This window comes from Mixophyes fleayi, chromosome 7, assembly GCF_038048845.1.
Source record: "Mixophyes fleayi isolate aMixFle1 chromosome 7, aMixFle1.hap1, whole genome shotgun sequence".
Classification (NCBI taxonomy): Eukaryota; Metazoa; Chordata; class Amphibia; order Anura; family Limnodynastidae; genus Mixophyes; species Mixophyes fleayi.
In genome coordinates, this window is record NC_134408.1 from 39,142,649 (window position 1) to 39,165,609 (window position 22,961).

Sequence of the window (22,961 nt, forward strand, 5' to 3'; positions counted from 1 at the left end):
TACCTTCCATTGTAGACCACAATAAATTCTACTAATGAATACTGTATATCAAACAAAGGACAGATCCCTGATGTACCCTACTAGTTACTAGTCCTTCATCTGAACTTAGATTATCAATCTGTCTCCTGCACTTTAGCCAAAGCTGCATTAATTTCCACTATCATTTATTAAAATCCAAGTATTTAAAGTTTCTGTATTAGTTTTTTGCGGGATACCGTATAAAATGCCTTATTTCAATAATTATCTAAATAAGCTACTGTACTTCCACTGATCCACCATGATCTATCAGTTTAGTTACTAGGTATATTAAATTAGCTTTATTTGACATGATCTCTCAGCAACAAAATAAGACTCAGAGGTCTATAGATATCACATTGTTTCCCACTGCCTTTCTGTGCAGCAGAATTACATTACCCATTTTCTATTCCAATCACCTGGAATTACACTTGCCAGCAGCGATTGGACAAGAGTTTTGGTTAATGGCGGTTAAAGCACTACTCCTTGTTCTTTTAATAATCTTGGATGTATACAGTGGCGGATCCAGGGGGGGGCGATCGGGGCATTCGCCCCCCCCAGCAGCAATAAGCTAGGTCCCAGCCGCCGATCAAAACGGGAGGGGCGGGGCTAAGTGCGAGCGGGGGCGGGGCAAAATGTGGGCCAGCCAATCAGAGTGGTCCTAGACGGCGATCACAACGGGAGGGGCGGAGCCAATAGTGGCGGAAGGCGGGGTTTAACGCGGGCCAGCCAATCAGAGCAAAGGAGGGGCGTGATTATGCAAAATCGCCCCCCTAAACATAAAGTCTAGATCCGCCCCTGGATGTATACCATTTGAACCCACTGACTCACCTACTTTCAATTTTGAGAGTTCCAGTAAAACTACCTTGGTAGTAAACATATCTATGTCTACAATACAAAAGGGTATTTTTGCCATCTACTATAGGTAAACCCTTTAAGTTTTCAACAGTAAATACATAGCAAACATAATTATGATCTTCAAAATATTCACCTCCTGTCAGTTTTTGACCTTACCACTGTTTTTCTCTAATGTATCTAAAGAACGTTTTGCCACCGTTGTTTAACACTACCATTGAAGAGGCATTAAAGAAACTGGAAGTTACAGCACTGACAAAGATATTATTATAGAAAATTTGAATACTATAAAATAAATTACTGAATACTATATCCTTCTTAAAAATATTGTTACACTCACCAATGCAAAATAAATAGGGAAAATGGTTCTCTAAAACCCGTCTTAGCTCAAGAGCCTTGCACATTTCATGCAATCAAACTTTAGACACACAGTCTATCACTCCACTATAAGACTCACCATAAGAGTGATCCATCTAGTATATTCTTTATGGGATTTCAGGCAGTGAGAAAGGGCTGGACTTACATCATCAAGGTTTAATATAGCCATTTTGAATGTTTTTGTTGTGCCTGACCATAAGTTATGAGGTTTAATAGGCAGCAGATAAGAGCATCCAGGTGAACAAGGTGGAGCACAGATGTGCCCCTGGTGACCTAACTGCAAATACATGCGGAGCTTTCTGCCCCAGCTAGCTGGTGGACACAGGCAACAACTACCAGAGAACCTCCCACCCCGAATACACGGGTGTTTAACACAGTCACATGTGGGCAGACACTAGTGCTGTGGTGGGGTGCAATGCAAATGAAATTGGGCGTCAGGTCATCTCAGTTTAAAAGCAAAGGGAAAACTTTATTTCAACTCCTCTTCCTCCAGCACAGAAAAGCATAATGCTTGCAAATGGAATACATCTAAATACCTTTTCCTCCTGCGCATTTTTTTCAGCAGATATTATTGCTTTCTCCTTATTCTGTCACTCCTTTACTTTACTTGTAAACTGCCAGAACTTTATGTACCAACCGCTGCTCCTGGAAGCAGTAGTTCCATAGTCACAGACCACAGGCTCTTCAAGATGTTTCATCTCACCCAGTCACAGAAATGCAGATGGACAATTACCTGTACAGATCCTCAGGACCTGAATCCCACTCTCCAGGGACTCCTCTGCTATGCAGTCTCCAACCGACAGCTGCTCTTCCCATTTAGCCGTGCTGCACCGTGCTTTGGGGTCTTTGCTGTTGAGACCCAGCTGGTACCTTGCTATGTACATTTACCCTGGCTCTTATTACTGTCAGTTTAACATGTTGGGCCACCCCCAAAATATGGTGAATACTCCCCTGATGCTTCCTGACAGCCTGGCTCTAGGCAAATCCTTATGGAGTTCTTAATATGCTCCCGCCATGCACCCCCCTTCTTCTTAATAGGTTCTAGACTACTTAGGGGGACTGAACTCTTCCTTTTCTCCATATTACATGATCAGACCTTGGGGCTACCTGCCAAACAGTCATCCCAACTGGTACTTTTCTTTGAGGAAGTCTTTCCTAAAGATATACTTCTGATGGACCTCTTTTGGTGTATTCCTGATGGTGTGGATCCCCCTCTTGTCTCTGCCCCATATGTTACTGCCCCTATGTATTGGGGCTCAGGGCCATCTTAACAACATTATGGGCCCCTGGGCAAAGCAGTGCACCGGGGCCCCTAGATATAGATATATAGATATATACAGATACAGATATTGATATAGATATATAGAGATAGATAGATGTACTTGCTCAGTGACCCTTGAAGGCTTTTTTGCAGGTTTTTTTCTTTTGCAGGATTATTTATTCTCATTAAGAGCCATGCCTATGGGGCCCCCTTGCCCGTGGGGCCCGTGGGGCCCCTGGGCAGCTGCCCATCGTGCCCAATGGAAAAGATGGCCCTGATGGGGCTCCCACTATATTATGCCTTTTGGCCTCTGCAGTGCACCTCTCTTCTGTGGGTGCCTCTATCAGAAGTTGGGGGTCTTTAGGCTCCCTAATGGAGTCACCCACACTTGTGGCCTCACGGAATTTGCCGCTTACCCCCTTTCTGCCAGGGACCTCTGTCCTACCTCCCGGGTCCTAGCATTTAAATATGGCCACTCCTCTCCAATCACAGGGAAACCAGTCTTTATAGACACTGGTCTCCCACGTGCGTTGGCAATTTCAAGCTGCACAGCTAAGCTCCACTCCTAGCCAGGAACACAGCTATTTGCTTCACTGGTGCCACGTTATGTGAGGCACTAGCCTCATAAATTAGACATCCCCCACGTGACCTTGTGAGAATATTAATATATGAAATGTAAGCCTATAATTAAATCAAAATATCATCAAGGTAGAGGTTAACAATTAATCAATATAGTCCTTGAAATTTTGGTTAACAACATTTTGAAAGCTCATTGGGCAATTGCATAGCCCAATATACACTGAGGTATTTGCAGTGGCTATCGCATCTGTCGAAATCGACTCTCCACCTTTCACCTTCTTTAATAAAAAGATTAAAACATTTTGAGTTTAATGGAAGAGAGCAGCTTCTTTTTTATTTTGATACCTGGCTGTAGTTGATACATTGCCTAAATAATGTTTTTTCTTAACAAAAAAGAAAACACCAACGGCAGCAAAACTTGAATTTCATATAAATCCCCATTTCACATTCTCCTTTATTAATCAGACATAGCTTTGGTTTCAGGTACTGAAAGGTGAAACATGTGACATCTAAAAAATTTTTTGTCTGGAATTAAGTTATAACACAATCAAAGAGTTGATCTAGTAGTAAAGTCTCAGCCTTGTGTTTGTAGAAGACATCAGCAAATTCTGAATGTTCAGAAGGGAGATAAGGTTGAAAATCTGAGACTGGCAAAGGAACAAGTGTTATGCATTTATTTTTTAATAGTAACTAAGAAGCATTATTTACAGTAACTAAGCCACATACCTCACTCCCTGGTATTTTAAAATGTTCAGACAATAAGGAAGTGCAACAATGTCTCAAAGACAAGTTCACCTTTAAATGGCAACCACAGAAGATTAAGTACCTGGAGATTTATCTTACAAAGTGATGTGAGCAACTATTGTCTGATAACTTTCCATCTTTAATAAAAACACATAAAATTTACCTTCCTCTTATATGTAGTATATTTCCTGGCTAGGTAGAGTTGTTGCAGTAAACATGAGTGCTCTACCTAGGCTTTTCTAACCCCATTTTCCTAACCCTGTCAGTCAGAGTTTCCTCTATCCAGAAAGTTATTTCACAATTTAACTGGCTGGGGCAGAAGGCCCAGGATCCATCAGAGAAAACTATATAGACATTGCAGAGACGGAGGCCCTGGACTAGTAATACCTAGCGTCCTCCCTGATACAGATAATCGTAGTCCATGATAAAGCCCATACTAAGCTATGCATGGACATAAAGGAAGATCTTCTAAATATGCTGTCACCAAATACCTTATTCTGCCTAAGGCCGCAGATGACACTAATCACCCACCCTGCATTTTTCACGCTATCTGGAACTTCTGCACTCGCGTATTCCATTGTGGAGCAACCCTTCTTTTCCCCCCAATCTGTAACCCAAGGTGCTCAGAAAGTAGACCAGGAATAATATCAACTTTCTCCCTCGTATTGTGCTCAGAGCTTCTTCCCAGAAGTTTCTGAACTGTGGTATTGCTTTAACCTTCCACCCCCGGACTCTTTCAATCAGTATCTCCAGATATGCTATCTCTGCAATGGTAAATTCCGGCCAAGAACTCTTCATCAACCTCCACACTGGAGGTTCTCTGCTCAGATTCTCCTCCAAAGGTCTCAGTTCTAATTTCTGCTCTCTCCTACTTAAACATAGCCAATCCATCTAACAGTACAAGAAATCAGATGGGAGGAAAACATGGGAGAGATACTAGACTCAGAGGACTGGTCTTGAATTAAGGAAGTATTTGGCAAGAGTTTGCTGCATCGACGAAAATTAATATAAACTGTTACTCCGATGGTACCTAGTCCAGACCCAGCACTGTGCATTATAACCAACCTCCTCAGGCCTTTGCTGCCCTGACTGCAGCCCTGAGGGTCGGTGGTACTCATTTATATGATTACCGGATCCCTGACAACGGATATCCTGACAGGAATACACCAAAGGTGTATTCCCCGACAGACTGGTAATACTGACACATTCAAACAGAGACCTGAAACTCTGCCGACGAGTGTGAACCCGGCAGGTAGCGATGATGTCACTTTCAAGCTTCCCACTAAGTTTGTGACTGTTAACCTAGTTTTTTAAGGAGGCACTGCCTATACAATCTATTAGGCTTTGTAAACAACATTGTACAGGCGGCGCCTCCTTAAAAAAACAGGTTAACAGCCGCAAACATAGTGCGGAGCTTGAAAGTGACGTCATCGCTACCTGCCGGGTTCTTCATTCATCGGCAGTGTTTTAGGTCTGTGTTTGAATGTGTCAGTATTACCAGTCTGTCGGGGAATACACCTTAGGTGTATTTCTGTCAGGGTATCCAGTTGTTGGGGATCCGGTAATTGTTAAAAGGTACCCCACCCTCGAGGGTAACCCTGTCACATATTTGGTTTGACTGCCCTAAGATAGAGTGCTTATGGAGAGAAGTCTACAATCTAATTTTGGCAGTTATGCAGGTCTGCCACCCCCCCCCCCCCCCCGAATCTTTCATATTGTCTCTTCCCACCTCCAATCCCAGATATATTTAAATGCACCCCAAGACTCAGAGGCATATCCTCACAATGTCTACACTCAGCTGGAAGGATACAACCCATACCATAATAACTGCCCTTGTCAATAAAGTCTGCCAGATATATAAGATTGAACACATCACTAGCATAATCAATGGACATACCCAGCCAATTCCACAGCATCTGGGATGCCTGGACCGCAGCTTGTGAACCTAACTCTACGTCTCGAATGTAAAAAAACCTTCTTGCTTTGACACCAAGACCTGAACTTGGGCATGAAATCAAGTCCCTCTCTTCTCCTACTTCCTCTTTCCCTGTGCTAACATCCTCCTTGTCTCACCCTTCCCTTTACTAACATTCGCCTGCTCTCCTTTGTTTTTTTAGCTGTATGATGTGCACTAGATACAGGGCAAGTAACTTTTAGCCAGCACATATTTATATCCAGATTCAAAGGGAAACATATATAGAGATCCGCCTGTATTTAAATATGGTCAGAACTACGCTCAAGTTCCGTGCTTGTTTTTAAACGAAGTCTGCAGGTTGCATCTGAAGATGAATCAGGCCCTCTATGTACAAGTTAACACACATATAATGAACAAAAACAAGTGAAAGTTTTGCATTGAAGCACATACCATAGAAACACACAAAGGACATATACACAGTGCTTATTTTGCATAATGCAATAAGATATAGCAAAGAATTTATGTTATGTTAATCTTGGTGATGTCAGATTTATCCCCATTCTCATTAAACAATTGTTTAACTGCAAAATAAAGAGAATATTTCTGTCCAGGGAAACTACAGAACAAGGAAATGGATGTAGCAAAAGATGACTAGTATCCCCATATTCATGATTGATAGTTCAAATAACACAAACAAATTCTTTTTCTGTATGTTATAAAAGGAGGTCAAACAAAGATCCTGGTATTTATAAAGCTAGTGTAGGACAGGTCTTACACAGCTTGTGCCTTTATTGGTAAAGAGGGAAGACCATGAATGTGCTGTATCTCGCCTTGCTCTTTCCATTCTGTAGAGCAGAACCAACTACAGGCAGTGTTGGTAAGTGGACAATCTATTAAAAATAATTTGGTTCTCTAATAAATAGGAGATTCAATTATTTTTTTTTTTTTTAAAGTTATTAAATTCAAAAGACAATTTGAACATAAGTAAAAATAAAGATCTTTCCTCCGAAAATCCCTAAACCCATTTAAACATCATAAAGTATACCATTAAATGTATATTGTTGAAATGGCATAACTATTGTTCCCCTCTGTTGTACCATACCTCATGTTTATTTTTCTCGTAAACACTATACTGTTGATATGTTTGCAGGCTTTAGCACCACAGCTGCTGTAGAAAGACTTTGTGCTGTACAAACAGGTAAGCATTATAATCAAATATTAATGTGGAGCAAGAATTAGATAACAAATGTATGCACCCACATTACAGAATACTTAAAACTACTGCATGTAGAGGACATTACAGGTGATTAAGATTCCCGTAGGACCAATAATACTGTGAGATTTAAAACAAGAAGCAGGTCAACTTCAGCAGTACAACTTCATCCATTGTCTCTACTTTGTGCAATGCTTTGTGGGCTACTGAATGCAGGATTTATGTATATATATATATATATATATATATATATATATATATATATATAAATAATGTTTGCATACATACATTCCTGTGTTTTTTTTCTATGCTGTGGTCGAAGTTGATATTTTACTGCATGTATGAAATTGAATGCAGTGGTAGTCCACAGTCCTCTGTATGACACTGTTTGACACAGATAATTTCTGGGTGTTATTAGGGGAAGGCATAGTACATGGCGAACACAATGTAGAAAAATCATCATAATTTATATAGCGCCACTAATTCCGCAACGCTGTACAGAGAACTCACTCTACATCAGTCCCTGCTCCATTGGAGCTTACAGTCTAAATTCCCTAACACACACACACAGATAACAAAATATATTTTCATAGCCAAAAATTACAAATTGTGGTGATTGGTTTTGATTGGTCATCTAATATTACGCCAAATGTGTTCCATACAAGAATTTTATCCACAAAGAATTTGGGTGTTACAGAGGATTACACAAGTATGCACATATATACATTCTGCAGAGCATCTCCTACATAGACAACTAGAAACTTTGACCCCATCTCCTTTTAGAGGCAAAAAACCCCAATCTTTTCTATGTACTGTTAATTAGATTTATTTAATGTATGAGTCACTATAATTATGCTATTGTCATAGCTACATATGCCAATTCTTGCAAATGTGGCTCCTGTTTCCATATTAAATTAAAATAATTTATTTAATCTCTCCCAGCTGCCTTACAGGGTAGTAAATCCAAAGCCCAACTAGCCTTATCCCTTTCTAAGCTAAAGATACAGTAGTAATATGGACTATATTCTAGTTCTAATGGACACCCTCTGGTAACTTACACAGTCTTGGGTATGCAACGACAATTACATATATGTTTAAATTTACCTTAACTATATGGCTACATATAAAATTATTACCTTAAACCATCTCTAGTTTTCCTGTGTTCTCCTAGTTCCTAAGTAAGTAGCTATGTACCCATATCTGTTCCTTATATTAAATATGTGGTCTAACCAAAGACTTAAATACAAAGTAACCCAGTATTTGTGTCTAGTGCATCTTAATACTTTTGCATCTAGGGCTTTTTTTTTTTGCTTTGCAACAGCTGCCTGGGATTGAGCTACTGCTCACTTAATAGTATTCCCATATCTCGCCCCCCCTCCCCCTTTATACCCAATTTATATTTAAGTAACATGATACTAGGCTACCATACATTGACCTTCACCTGCCACTCTCCCACTCACTTAATTTGTCCCAATCTTTATTTAGGGAGCAAATGCCCTGTTCAGAGTTAAAATCTGTTGTTGGCTTGTACCTTAAATATGAAATACCTGCATGTACATTGTGTTGCACAGAGTCAACTTGTATGGAAAAAGTAATAACAAAGGAAAGTAAATGACAGTGAGGTAGGTATCAAGATTACATTCACTGTTAATAGGGCCAGATTTAGACAAAATCGGATCTTGGGCAAAAATCATGGTGGGGCCCACTACAAAGGTGAATATCGACCAGCAGTTCAATGTAACTGTATATGTCTCATTCACATAGTAATGCACAGTCCGATCGGCAGCCACTTCGTAAATATCACATTGCCAGCAAAAACTGTACTCTATTGTATAATATATGTGTGTATGTTTTAACTATGACCCTACTACTTGAGATGCTTTGAATTGCTGCATTAGCTTAATCAATATAATCAATTAAGAAAAACCGTCAGAGTTATTTTTGCGTTACAATGTGTTTTGTTTTGATTATTGGTAAGAATTCCAGAATACTTCCATTTTGATTTTATGATGCAAAAAAATAAAATGTCGAAATGCCAAAGGAGTTAATACTTTATAGCTACGTTACATGCATATAAATAACATTTAATGACTGGTGTTGTGTTAGTAAGTGTCCATATATTGTTTTAGCCCATTTTCTTGTCTCCTGTAGAAGCCTCATCCCTGACTTATGTGGTGGATACAACAGGCTCAATGTACGATGATTTTCTACAGTTAAAACTTGTGAATTCCTGGCTACTGGACCGCGTAACTGCCAGATTTCCATGTGGTGTTCGCCAATATACCATGGTGGAGTTTAATGATCCAAGTATGACTTATGTTACCAGAACTGAAACTTTCTTTGTATTACCACTGTGTGTTATCTGTGTTACTCAGTCAATGTCAAAGCATATTAGTTTTTTGATCATAATGCCGAGTAATGTCAACAGTGTAGTAGTATAGGAGTACATTTTATCATTATAAGTTGTGACTAGTGATGTCAATATTCATGAGGCACTGATTCTTAATGGAGTGGTAGACTTCATTCTTATCAGTATTGGTTCAGCCCAGAAATATGACTACCTCCACTGTGGGTAGAGGACAGGTGCTCTTTAATTGATTACAAAATTGACTTCTGACTACTAATATCTTTATAATCTGTGAGAGGGTATGTTATTATTATTATTATTATTATTATTATTATTATCCTTAGATTGTACGCTCCTTTGAGCAGGGTCATCTCTCCCCCTGTCTTCACCACTTTAACTCTGCTCTCCAGCTACCTTGCCCTCCTCCTCTAGAACCTTCTTCTCCCCGTTCCCTCTTGCTCCCTCCTCTCCACTCTGGGGGTTTCCCTGCCATCCGTGGCCGCCCTCTTGGGCTCCGCCGTATGCGGGACCTTCCCCTCTCCCCTCCCCCGCCCCTCTAGCTGTGCTTTGAGCTCACTGAGTTACTGTGCGTTTTGTTTACTGTATTGTGCTGTCTCACCTTTGTATTGTAATTTTGTTTGTCCCTGTACGGCGCTACAGATACCTAGTGGCGCCCTATAAATAAAAATTAATAATAATAATAATAAAATTATTATTATTATTATTATTATTATTATTATTATTATTATGTTACAAAGCTATTTACAGTCAAACCCTAACCACTTGACTGACAGTGTGGATGTTCAGGCCTTAATAGTGGATCTAATGGTATCTCTCTTGCCACGTACTATTAGATACAAATAGAATCAGTGATTGAAGTGAAAATTTAGAAGTGGCTGTAAGAAAAAAATAATGGGAATGAAAGTGAGCGAAATGTGAAAGTTTTACAATGAAGGCAGTAGGAGAAATGGCGGTATTGCATACCACTGTAATCACTTTTACCACTGGTTAGAACTGTAAGTGCTGGAAAAAGTGGAGACCTACTGCAGTTTCTTATGACTCCTGAAATTCTCCTGATTAAAATAAATAGAGACAGGAATTAGTGAATGCCCATTGTGGCGTCTGTGCCTCCTTGAAGGGTGTGTTGAGCTGAGAGATTCCTGTTCATATCTAAGTGTTGTTCACTTAAGCTTCTCACCTGTTCGTGTGATGGAGAGTGAATCCAACTGTTGTGTGAGCTTTAGTCTGGTCTACTGAGGTGCTGCTCATGCTCAGTCAATGACTCGATAGAGACTAAGGAAATGTACAATGCAATCCTTTATTCATGAACAACACAGACCAGATAAGTGAGATGTCACTGGCAGATTACTCAGAACAGAGTAGTGGATGATGTGATAGTAACACAAATGGGGAGCAGGACACAATTATTCAGCTGGAGAGATACACAGATTGGAACACTGGTATTAAGGGAGATTGCTCACAATATATATAAACAGGACTAGACGTTGCTGTCAGGGACTATATACCGGTACACCAGCTGTATCAACACATTGCAAACTGTGCAGTTATTAAACTTGCATGTGTAGGGACACCTGTATGTTGCTCACCCACAAAAGCCTAAAATGAAAAGAGACCAAGGCATCATATTATCCCTGCTGAGTTGTATATTATTGTTGTCTTGGATATTAAATAGACAATCTCTACATAGTGATATAGAAAAAAGTAGGGGTCCCCCTGGCGCACAGAATGATAAGGAGAATTAATTTTCTATATCTCTATCATCTAAGGGTTGGGACCTCCGTTTGCATTTTTGGTCCCCCAGTCAGCCCCTTTCACTATACATACTTGCAAGGAAGAGCAAACCACCTCTTTTTCCCTTTCAATCTCTACATAGCGCATTGATTATAGTTGCTACAAACCAATGTATGTTATCTGAAAAGAAAAATCAATGTTAAAGACCAAGGGGTAAATGTATGAATCTCCGGATTCTTCATCTCCGGCGTGTTCAGCCTCTTCAGCGCTTAAATTTAAAGCGGCTCTGCATTGTAAAGGGAAACTTCCCTTTACAATGCAGCGCCGCTTTAAATTTAAGCGCTGAAGAGGCTGAACACGCCGGAGATGAAGAATCCGGAGATTCATACATTTACCCCCAAGTGGTCTTTGTTTGAAGAGGAATTATAGAGGAAGCAATGGTTTATTTCTACTCCTTAATCCATATTTAGCTATGGACAGCCTTTTGCACATTCGGAGGTGGAATGAGGGCCAAAATTTTGAGATTTTATGTGAAGAATGATATTAATGCAACCTTTTACAATCTGCAATGGCGGAGGACAAATATGCTCCAATTTTGAGCAGATCTAAAATATATGTATTAGCTAAATATTAAATATGTCTCCACCCAGCCCCAAAAATGTAAATCAGTACAGTGCCTATAATATATACTATACTAAACACTGTTTAAACATTAATTTCACAGCTGTGGGGCCCATTAGGGTTACAGAATCAAAGACAGAGTTTGGTCATTTCTTCAACAGTCTGATAGCCTCTGGAGGCGGTGATTGTCCAGAGCTGGCTATGGGAGGACTGGAACTAGCCTTGGAGAACTCTCCACCCAAGTCTTTTATCTTGGTATTAACAGACGCATCAGCTTTGGATTACTGGAATACAACCTTGATAAACAATATCAATTCACTAATTAGCACAACCCAGTCACAGGTATGTATTTGTAGATCCTAAATATTTCTTTATGTCCTTAAAAGCAGATTCTCCTTTATGGTTATATTATGTTTGTGTATCAGAAACAATGCTACAAATATAAAGAATATACAAGTGCTGCTGTAAATCTGAACAAAAAGTTGACTGTTTTATTTTCTTCGTCCAGGTTTTCTTCCTTATCACCGGACTCTGCGGAAGCATTTATAATCCAGATTTTCTTGTTTATCGCGATATTGCAGCTCTCAGTTTTGGACATGTGTTTCAAGTTGCCCTTTCAGACCTGAATAAAGTAATTAACAATCTTGTTTTCTCCAAAATAATAATAATAATAATGACTACAAATGCAAAATTATTTTTTACATTACAGGGTAATATATGGTATCATAGTCTGACATATGTGTGCCAAGTGTACCAACTGCCAATAGGCAAAAATAATTAAACTTGAAGAAATTCTACTAGCATTGTGTCATCAGACGTGGATTGGCCATAGACTTATCGGGACTTCCCCCAATAGGCCGGTGGCCTAATTGGACCACCCAATCTTTATTTAATACATTATTTATCTATTTTTCATCCAGCGGGGGGTGTGATGCATAAAAGAGCTCAGGTAGGGCCTATCCCGACATTCATTTACTTCCTTAGTACAAGTGCTGCACGGATCGGCCCTATTTTTACTGTCATAAATATGTAAAAAGCCAGAGCTGTAACTTAGAATTCTAGCGCTTGGGGCGAGGAAGACAAATGCCGCCCCCCCTAGCCCTCAATTTTAACCAAATGAACCTAAAATATTCCTAAATTGCGCCCCCCTTCAGGGTTGCGCCGTGGGCGGTCGCCCCTGTCGAACAGCCCTAGTAACGGCCCTGTAAAAAGCTTCCCCTGTTGGAGGGAAACAACTTGAAGTAGCTATAGCCCAGGCAAGTAATAAGTACCCTGATTTAATACTGATGTAATAGTTTGTAGAGCCACCTTTTGCTGGAATTACAGCAATCAGTCTGTTTGAATAGGGTCTGTACCATTGCTGTGTACCTAGATTGGGGAATATTTGCCCATTCTTCCTTGCAGAATTGTTCAAGTTCAGTAAAATTTTCTGGTGAGCGCCGATGGACTGCTCTTTTCACGTTCATCCACAGACTTTGTATTTTATTTCAGGGCTCTGACTTGACCAGTCAAGGACATTCACCTTCCTATTCTTAAGCCATTGCTTTGTTTTCTTGGTGGTATGTTTAGTGTTGTTGTAGTGCTTGAATGTGAACCACCTGCACATCTACAGCTGTTTGGCAGATGGCCACAGGTTTTCCTAAATAATTTGGGTGTACTTGGCAGCATCCATATTCCCTTCCAATCACTCAGTCCCTGCTGAGGGGAAACACCCCCACAATATAATGTTGCCCCCACCATGCTTCAAAGTATGTATGAAGTGTTTTGGGTGGTGTGCTGTGTTTGGTTTGCACCCTACATAGTGCTTGAATTTCAGTTCAAAAAGTTCTATCTTGGTCTTATCTGACCATACAACCTATTGCTACATGGCATCAGATTCTTCCAAGTGTTTTTATGAAAAGCACAAAAGAGACTGAGTGTGTCCCTTTTTTAGTAGAGGCTTCTTTTCTTGCCACTCTGCCATACAGGGCAGCTTTGTGTAAAGCTTGTGAAATAGTTGTCACATGCACAGGCCGACCAGTCTCAGCCATAAAGACTTGTAAGTCCTTCAAAGTTGCCATTGGCCTCTTAGTAGCTTCCCTGATCAATATCCTCCTGATCTGTCATCTAGTTTGGAGGGTTGGTCCAATCAAGGAAATGTGTTGGATGTGCCATATGCTTTTCACTTCTTAATGCTTTGAACGGTACTCAGAGGTAGAGTAAAAGCCTTTGAAATATTTTTATATCTGTCTCCAAGCTTGTGTCTTTCTACAACTTTATCCCAGAGACCTTATGAAAGCACATTGCCAACCAGTGTGAATTCTTTACCTTACCATGCACTATTCAATTTCAATGGTGTAATGTGCAGGGGCTGGCTGGCAAATTTTAGTCTTGGGATGGGGTGAGACTTGGCTCAGCAGCATATTAGGAACATTTTAAAGTAAAAAAAAATGTAGGTAGCCCTGTGACCTAGCGCTAGGTAGCCTACTATGGGACCGGCACGGGGAGCAGATGCCTCCTGCCTCCCAGCCCAACCAGCGCCTAGTAATGTCACAAAAGGTAATGATTTTGACAGGGAATGATGAATTTTTTATAGGCATTGTATGGCCATTTCTAGCTCTGCAGAATATTTGTACCTACAGCAGAGTGTAGGCTTTTCCATTGCAGGAAAGAGTTGTTAAATAAATTACAGAGTGTTTAAATAAATAGAATAAGAATCCGGTAAAAATGCAGATTAAGTAACCCTAATGATAAGCCTGCTCTTCTCCTTGCTATGCAGCTGATGGTAGGTGACGGTCTTATTACTATACTTAGGGGTATATTTACTAAACTGCGGATTTGAAAAAGTGATGTTGGCTATAGCAACCAATCAGATTCTAGCTATCATTTTGTAGAATGTACTAAATAAATGATAGCTAGAATCTGATTGGTTGCTATAGGCAACATCTCCCCTTTTTCAAACCGGCAGTTTAGTAAATATACGTCTTAGTCTTGCTGGGTGTATTCCACAGCAGGCTATGGTGTAAGATTGACAGTACATTGCTCATGCTCATACTTACCTGTTCTCCTGGAATGTCCAGGAGGCTCCCAAATTTCTGATATTGCTCTCAGGCTCCTGGGAAAGCAGTGCACCCTCCAGGATCCTGACCACTTCCCTTATGAAGTGGATGGGATAGGGCCTAGATAGCGCCATGTGGCCATGTCACCATGGCCATGTGCTGAGAGACAGAGCCATGATGAAGCAATTGCATAATCACGCTCTCCCCACACCTGACCCCCATATTTCCCCGTAGTGTTGTGGGGGGTGGTGGTATGCTGTAGTTTGTGTGGCTTTATTGCTGTAGTGTGTAGGTTGGGGGTATAGGTGTAGTGTGGTTCTGGCATAGTTGATTGGTGTAATCTGGAAAGTTGGTGGGATGTTGCTGTAGTTTGTGTGTGTGTGGTTACTCCCACCTCCTGCAGTTTTTATTTCCTCCACCTACTGGCGAATTGGCCACACCTACCACATGAAGCCACATTCGGTATATTTTCCTGGGCCCATTTAAATTCCCATTGCGAGCCATGCTACAAAACACTCTGCCTCATCTGTAGCTCAGACAACACATAACTTGGGTCGATTACATCCTTTATGGTAAACTGGTTTTTGTCTGGATGTCACCTTATTTTGCCGATGTTATAGAGTTATTAATCTTGTGCTTCATCCAATAATGAGCTTCATTTGTTGCAGGTATTTAATTACTTAGACTTCACACTTTCAAGACCAGCTAATAGTTCAACACAGCTGTTCTCTGGGGAGTATTCTGCAGGCAGCAATTCTGGGAGCTTCTCCGTTGCAGATAATTTCACTGCGCTAATTATAACAACTGATGGTGTGATTTATTCCATAGAAGTTATTGGGCCTGACTGTAAGTAACAGGATTCCTCTTATTCTCTTTCCAGGTAGCTTCACCTGTTCATGGACCTCATTAAAATGCTGTTTGGCCCTATGAGTTGCTTGTATACAATGGATAATCGTTCTCTCTATGTATATGTTTATACATGTTTATTTTGCTTGCAGATATTTCCCTTGAAATAAAAAAGATAGTTTCAGAGCTTTGGGGCTCTATGTACCTATTGAACAAACCTGTGCATGGAACATGGACTATAAGTATATATGCAGGAAGTCAATATTCTGTACGAGTGGAAGGGTTAACAGGTAACATACCATAATTAGTTATATGTCATACCGGCACTTCTCCTAACACATTCATTATAAAATTATCAAATTCCATTTAGTTATATTTTACATATTCCACTTCTAAATGTCCATACTGCTAATTCTAAATTTCCCCTTACGACCACTATCATTTGCCTCATTCCATTGCAAAATTTAGTATGTTTGGCTGGCAAAAAATTTGAGCTTGTTTCTATATCTACGTATTATTTTATTGGATTTCCATACCTAGACATTTATATATTTTCAGAAACAACTGTCTTCACTTTCAGAATGGTGCACTTATTTAAGTATCAGACAAATAATTTTATTTTCTTATTTCTCTTTCAGCTGTAAATATTTCATGTAAGTATAAAATTACTTTATTATATTAATTTACCGTTGCGCATTCTCACATAGCTGAGTTTTTATTTACTTTACTTTTCTAACGGTATACACTTTCTGAAGATTAGATATTCGTTAAAATTAAACGTACAAGCATTTTGTAAATAGTGGCCTATTTTGAAAATGTACTTTATTTGGATTTATACATGTTATATAGTTCATTCATGTACAGTAACTGTTTTGGTTGAAGATAAAGTCACACAAATATACAAATACTGGATGACTTTTTCAAAATGCTTAAATGACTGGGATAAAGTACAGACTATATTATAACATGTCCTCTATTACAGAATGCATTACACAATTTACATCAGACTGAAGCTGGTCACACTGCAATATTAGCTGCAATGTTGAGTAGCTAGCTTGATATCACAGTGCATATGGTCCTAAAACTAGCCCTCATACTGGTAATTGCAGTCAAAGGATGATGGCTTGTAGTGTGTGTGCAGGAATTTTCTAACCACACTTATAGGTTCTAGAGTGTTCAAGGTCTGTACACACAATGACCAGGTCTCACTTGCATGTGTGCCCAAACTCAACACTGACCCTTTCATTCAGTGCTTGGCCAGAAAAGCATGATCAACCTATATTGCCAGCATTTGGTATCCATTGGCTATCTGACTGAAGCGGGACTATAATTCCCCTACACTCGGCCGCCAACAGGGTATCATCATCATCATTTATTTATATAGCGCCACTAATTCCGCAGCGCTGTACAGAGAACTCACTCACATCAGTCCCTGTCCCATTGGGGCTTACAGTCTAAATTCCCTAACACACACAGACACTGACCGAGAGAGACTAAGGTTAATTTAATAGCAGCCAATTAACCTACCAGTATGTATTTTTTTGGAGTGTGGGAGGAAATCGGAGCACCCAGAGGAAACCCACGCAAATACGGAGAGAACATACAAACTCCTCACAGATAAGGCCATGGTCGGAAATTAAACTCATGATCCCAGTGCTGTAAGGCAGAAGTGCTAACCACTGATCCACCGTGCTCAGTGGTATTTAGTATTCAGGAGTTGCATTCTACTGTAGCTGGAGAGCTACAGGTTTCCTGCTTCTGGGTTAGGTGAGCCAGCTCTAAATGTTGTAATTAACACTATATATATTTTTAAACCTAAGCTAACCTTCATTCACTTGCATTGGCATAAAACCTACTTCCTTACTTTTCCTATCTCCCTTTGGAGAGTGGAGGTATAAAAGTAAGAGGTGGCCATAATTAGAAGATGCAATTTGCAACATCAAGTTGGTGGGCAAGGTGTATTGTGGCACTAGCTTTGTGATCATGCCTCTCAGTGTTCACCTTGTCCATCCAACAGGCAGGTAAGCAAAGTAGAATTGCCTGCTCGCTCAGGAGTCTGTGAGTCCCCTCGTTTTTGGGAATCTTCTGCAGATTTTGGAACAGTTGGCAACTATGGTTAACAATCACTGTGACAGAGTTTTGTCAGTACCAATGACTGGGTTGTTTATTTTTCAGCTGGCCATCAGATTCTGTGCTCTATTATACAGTACATTGAGCCACCAGTGATTGGCCTTTTTATTTTACAGTGGGCAACCAGGGACTGGGCTCATTCTTTATATTGGTCCACTGGATCTAAGCTCTATATTATATACTGTCCACCAGAAAAGTGTCTCTAGTCGTCAAAGAACAAATGAAGCCTGTATTTTAAACTAGGTACATTTCCAAATAATGTTGGGTCGATGTGAGGGAGCACCACTGATTATGATGTGTTAATAGTAATGATGGGAAAGATCAAATGTACTTACATGCAGATTGGGGGAGCATTTTGCCAATTTTACCTTGGGTGTTGCAGCATGCACTGCAATTTCTAGACTTCTCTGGTTGTTGGTAACATCCTGGAAGTCTGGTATCATAGCCAGGAACCAGCCTGTCAGCTGCTAAGAGGAGGAAAGCCCAAATATATCCATAATGGGAGAACTAATTCAGATATCTCTTGCAAGGCAACACAAGTAAGAACATAAGGAATGGATCTAACAGTAACAGGGTTGTCAGTTATCATTAGATCCAGTTTTAATTTTGATCTATCAGTTCTGGTAATCACGAAAAGCTAATAAAATGTTAAATGAAAAAGTAAAATAAAAATCATAAAACATTGTACTGTTGTTTGCTGAAGGAGGAGGACAGTTTAATTCATTGAGCCATTTATATATTTTCAGGGATCTGTGCTGATAGATTATTTATTTTCCAACTTAATTTGTATGCTTAATTTTTTCCCTCCAGCTGCAGATCATTGTTCCGAATGTCACCCAAATGCTACATGTGAAAATTATTTTGGTTTGGTGCAATGCTCCTGCAAAGACGGATTCATTGGCGATGGCTTCACCTGCTCTGATATTGATGAATGTGCCTATTCTTGGTCAAATAACTGCTCTTTTGTGGGCAATTGCAAAAATACTTTTGGATCTTATGCTTGTGACTGTTCAAGTGGTTACTCTAGAAATTCAGGAAATATCTGTGTTGATATTGATGAGTGCTCAAGTGCTGACCTGAACAGGTGCCATGCATCAGCAACATGTATTAATTATGATGGCTCTTATTCTTGTGTCTGTCCCTATGACTATTTTGGTGATGGGTTCCATTGTGAAGTTAATGAATGTACACGAGGTGCATGTGGGCTAGGTGTGGACTGTTTGAAAACAATTGGGTCCTACAAGTGTTCTGATCCATGTTCAAACTACACTGTTATCGATGAACCCTGGAGAAGTACATCCTATGTTCATAATGGATATTTTATAAATTGTGACTATTACAAGAACGGATGGTATCGCTTTATTGGCAGTGGAGGTGTTCGCATGCCAGAAACCTGTGTACCAGAGCTCCGTTGTGGTACGCATGCCCCAGTATGGTTGGTCGGATCACATCCAAAGCTTAGTGATGATATAGTAAATCGTACTGCTTGTGCCAGCTGGGCTGGCAGCTGTTGCCTCTGGTCATCAACTATCCAGGTTAAAGCTTGTCCTGGTGGATATCATGTATATAATTTAATTGGAACACCAGGTTCAGTTTGCTCTTTAACTTATTGTACAGGTAAGTAAAGTATTTTCCAATTATTATTATTATTATTATTATTATTATTATTATTATTATTAATAATCTTTATTTATATGGTACCACAAGGTTTCTGCAGCACCGTACAAATACAAAAAGAAACAGTAGACCAAAACAGTATAGGATAAGACAGAGCAAAACAAGTAAAACCAATACTCCAAAAGCTTCAAGCACAGCAAGTACAGTGACGTTGGAGAAGAAGAAATTTAATTGAAACAGAAGGGAAGAGGGCCCTGCTCGTAGGAGCTTACATACTAAAGAGAGGGGAAGAAGACAGCAGGCATGAGGGGAGACAGTGGAGAGGTTCAGATGGAGTTTAGGAGAAAAAGGCTGGAGAAGGTTAGGTGGATAGCTGGTAGGCTTTGAGGAAGAGATGGGTTTTGAGAGCCCATTTGAATGTGCTCAGATTAGGGGACAGATGGATGGAGCGTGGGAGGTCATTCCAGTGGAGGGGGGCAGCACAGGAAAAGTCTTGAATTCTGGCATGGGATGAGGTGATCAGTGTGGATCAATATAACATTAAAGGCTATAGTTACCAATTAATATGGATATGTCTGCAAAGTTTGATTCAATAACTTCCAAATACTTGGATACATGCAGGATGATAGGCTTTCAGAACTCCACCCAAATATAACATCTGATACATAAATATAGCAAAAATGCTGATTTATTTTTAGTTTACTTGATTGTGCTGAGCTTTAACAAAAGAAGCTTTAAAAGAGCAGAGGTGGGGTCATCAGCAGGGAGCGGGGTGAAAGGGTTTAACGGTGGCCTCAGAAGTCACCTTACCTTCGGGCCTTGTAGGGCGCTGACCTTCCAGCACCCACAATAGTTATGCCATTATGTCCACTTTTTTTTTTCTTTTGAAGCCCAAGATGCGTGCTCCAACCACCATGAGCTGTGCAGTGATAGTGCAGGGGGTTTGGGTCATTGGACCCTTCCCTAAACGGAAAGGCCACGTTCCACTCCATCCTCAACATGAGACTCGCACACAAAACCAAAAAACATAAAAAAGGGGCTATTGCATAAGTGCTTTGTGTCATTTAATTAAATAAATAGAAAATAAAAAAGTGCTCAAATTACCTAGTTTTCCGACTGGTGGGTATAACATTTTTTCTTACCCAGTCATAAACCCAGGACAAAGAAATAAAAGCGGTATCAGGAACAAAAAGGGATAAGATGTTTTATTATATATCACTGTATGTTGCTGCCTGGAGTTCTCCTTTGAATGATTAAACTCTTGTGAATATTTTGTCACTGTTTGTTCTTAAACAGCAACGGCATAGGTAATCTTTCTGTTCTCACTACTACAATTCCAGTTTGATAAGCTGCTTAGACTTATTTTGCATGAACTAACATTATGTAAGTGCTGTGCTTCTGAGGACAATTATAAGGTATTCAATACAGCAAGTAAAACGCATATATTGTAACCCATAGCAACCAATCACATTTTTGCTTTGGATGATCTGACTACAGTTGATTATTTCTGATTGGTTGCTATTGATCAAGGTGCAGCTTTGTTATTTACACCATAGTATTACATAAGCCCCAGACATTTTTGTATTCATCAGTGCGTAGTAAATTTTAAGTAAATTCCCTTCTTGTCCTACGGATTTTGGTGGGGGTCCTAGCCATAGGAGCACAGGTAACTGGGAACAAATGTTCTTTAAACCATAGCAACCTATCAGATATTTTCTAGAAAAAAATAAATAACCTTGTAACACACCTGTCCTTGTGTTCCTACTGATTCAGGCTCTGTGCCTGTTTGGCAAGTACTTTTCCATTAAAACTAGCTCAGTCTATTGACTGGTGCCCAAGTAACAGGTTGCGTTATTGTTTGTTGTGCTTGAACATTATTATGACTGAATTACTCATACTGACTTGGATTAATCTTGTACCTGCTTGTTACCCTGACCCTAACCTGTTCTACCATCTCTGAACCATTTCTGGACCGACCTATATACCTTCTGTATATAGACAGCTGTTGCTTAGTTAGGTAAGATTTGGGGTCCAGAGCCTGTAGATTCCACACAGAAAAGTGCAAGGGGTAAATGTATCAAGTTGAGAGTTTTCGGCGGATTTGAGAAGTGGAGATGTTGACTATAGCAACCAATCAGATTCTAGCTATAATTTATTTAGTAGATCCTACAAAATGATAGCTAGAATCTGATTGGTTGCTATAGGCAACATCTTCACCTGCCAAAAAATTCATAGCTTGATACATTTACCCCCAACACTCCATTGCGTGGATCCCTCGTGAATATCAGACTTAGCCAGCGCCAACCGCAAGCAACATAGCAGGTTCACATCTGGGAATATTTGTGCTGCTATGGGTTACAACAACTTTTCTCCACAATTGCATATATATGATGTATTCAATGTACTGATAGATTCAAAAAAATCTAAAATTATCCTTATATTTAACTTTCTGACTCTAGCCATTTTATTCCCAGTTTTATTATTTTCTGTTTTGAATACTATCTGTATACAGTGTATTTTTTTTCTGCCCTAATTCTGTTAGATCCAACCACGGCAGCAACAAATGATTCATTATCATGTGAAGCAGATGAAGAATGGAAGCTAAGAGATGGAAATTATGGATGTTACTGCAAGAACAAATATGAAGTCTACAGTATGTCTAACAGAATATGCAAGACAATAATTGAAAGAAGTGTAAAACGGCTTTCTGATTAAGAAAATGTTATATATAGCCTATGAAGGAGAGAGCTGAAAGGGGGGGGGGGGGTAATTTGAGAAGGCTCTAGTGCAAGGTTAAGAGACTAGCATGACATTGTAATTAGTAAATTGTGGGATCCACACTTTTTTTTTTAACAGATTGCTTAGTTGCGCACAGTGCCCATGATGCATTATATTTTATATGTGTACCAAGAGCTCTTAATGAATGAGGCGAGGGGCACTTCCCTCATGCCTCCAGGATGTCAAATAGTTGTCATATTAAGTACAAATTTGATTATATTCTTGTTGACCCTGAATACTTTTTGGAGGAGAAACATATTCAGGTGAATGAGGGATTGTTACTCCCACTGCAATCTTAATTTATTTAATGGTCTCTGATCAGAGTGTTGTCATTTTGGGACAGTGCCACCAGATATGGGCAAAAGTGCCCATCTAGGTACATTGAATAGACTGGGGAAAGACATATATCCTTGAAGAGACCATATACCACTTGTAGTAGAGTTCATATGCATTTTATTTTCACACAAATCAAACATTTCAAAAAGTAGTTTCTGAATTACAGCCCACTTGTCAGGGCTTAGTGGTATCCTCATCTTCTGTTCCCATCTCACTTCTTCATAGTTTGTTTCAGTTAGGGCACAGAAGTTCATAGTTTTATAGCTAGTGTAGTCTACCTTTATTTGGGCAGGAAGGAGAGTACCACATCTTCGTACATCAGACAATGATCTGAACATCTTTGACTTTTTAGGATATCTGTCTGACTTCTCTGATCTACACTCTAGAGTACCCCTAGCAAAGAGGCATTTTATGTCAATTTCTTCAAATCACACATTTATACCATTCCAGAGGCATACATAATCCTTATAAATCCTGATTACATTAGAATTGTTACGGCTTTTATTCCTGACTAAGGGTGGCCTAATTTCCACTAT

The 22,961-nt window shown here is 39.7% G+C and overlaps 1 protein-coding gene across 1 annotated transcript in view; it reads left to right on the forward strand.

Annotated features, from left to right (window-relative positions):
- Positions 1 to 9,122: 9,122 nt before the first annotated feature.
- Positions 9,123 to 22,961, forward strand: part of LOC142098489 (uromodulin-like) — a 36,129-nt gene continuing 22,290 nt past the window's right edge. The window contains exons 1-8 of the mRNA XM_075181333.1: positions 9,123 to 9,267; positions 11,784 to 12,022; positions 12,189 to 12,311; positions 15,387 to 15,564; positions 15,717 to 15,854; positions 16,203 to 16,217; positions 18,505 to 19,311; positions 21,854 to 21,964. Coding sequence (XP_075037434.1) covers positions 9,153 to 9,267; positions 11,784 to 12,022; positions 12,189 to 12,311; positions 15,387 to 15,564; positions 15,717 to 15,854; positions 16,203 to 16,217; positions 18,505 to 19,311; positions 21,854 to 21,964 — 1,726 coding nt within the window. The 5' untranslated portion in view covers positions 9,123 to 9,152. The remainder of the gene's footprint in view (positions 9,268 to 11,783; positions 12,023 to 12,188; positions 12,312 to 15,386; positions 15,565 to 15,716; positions 15,855 to 16,202; positions 16,218 to 18,504; positions 19,312 to 21,853; positions 21,965 to 22,961) is intronic.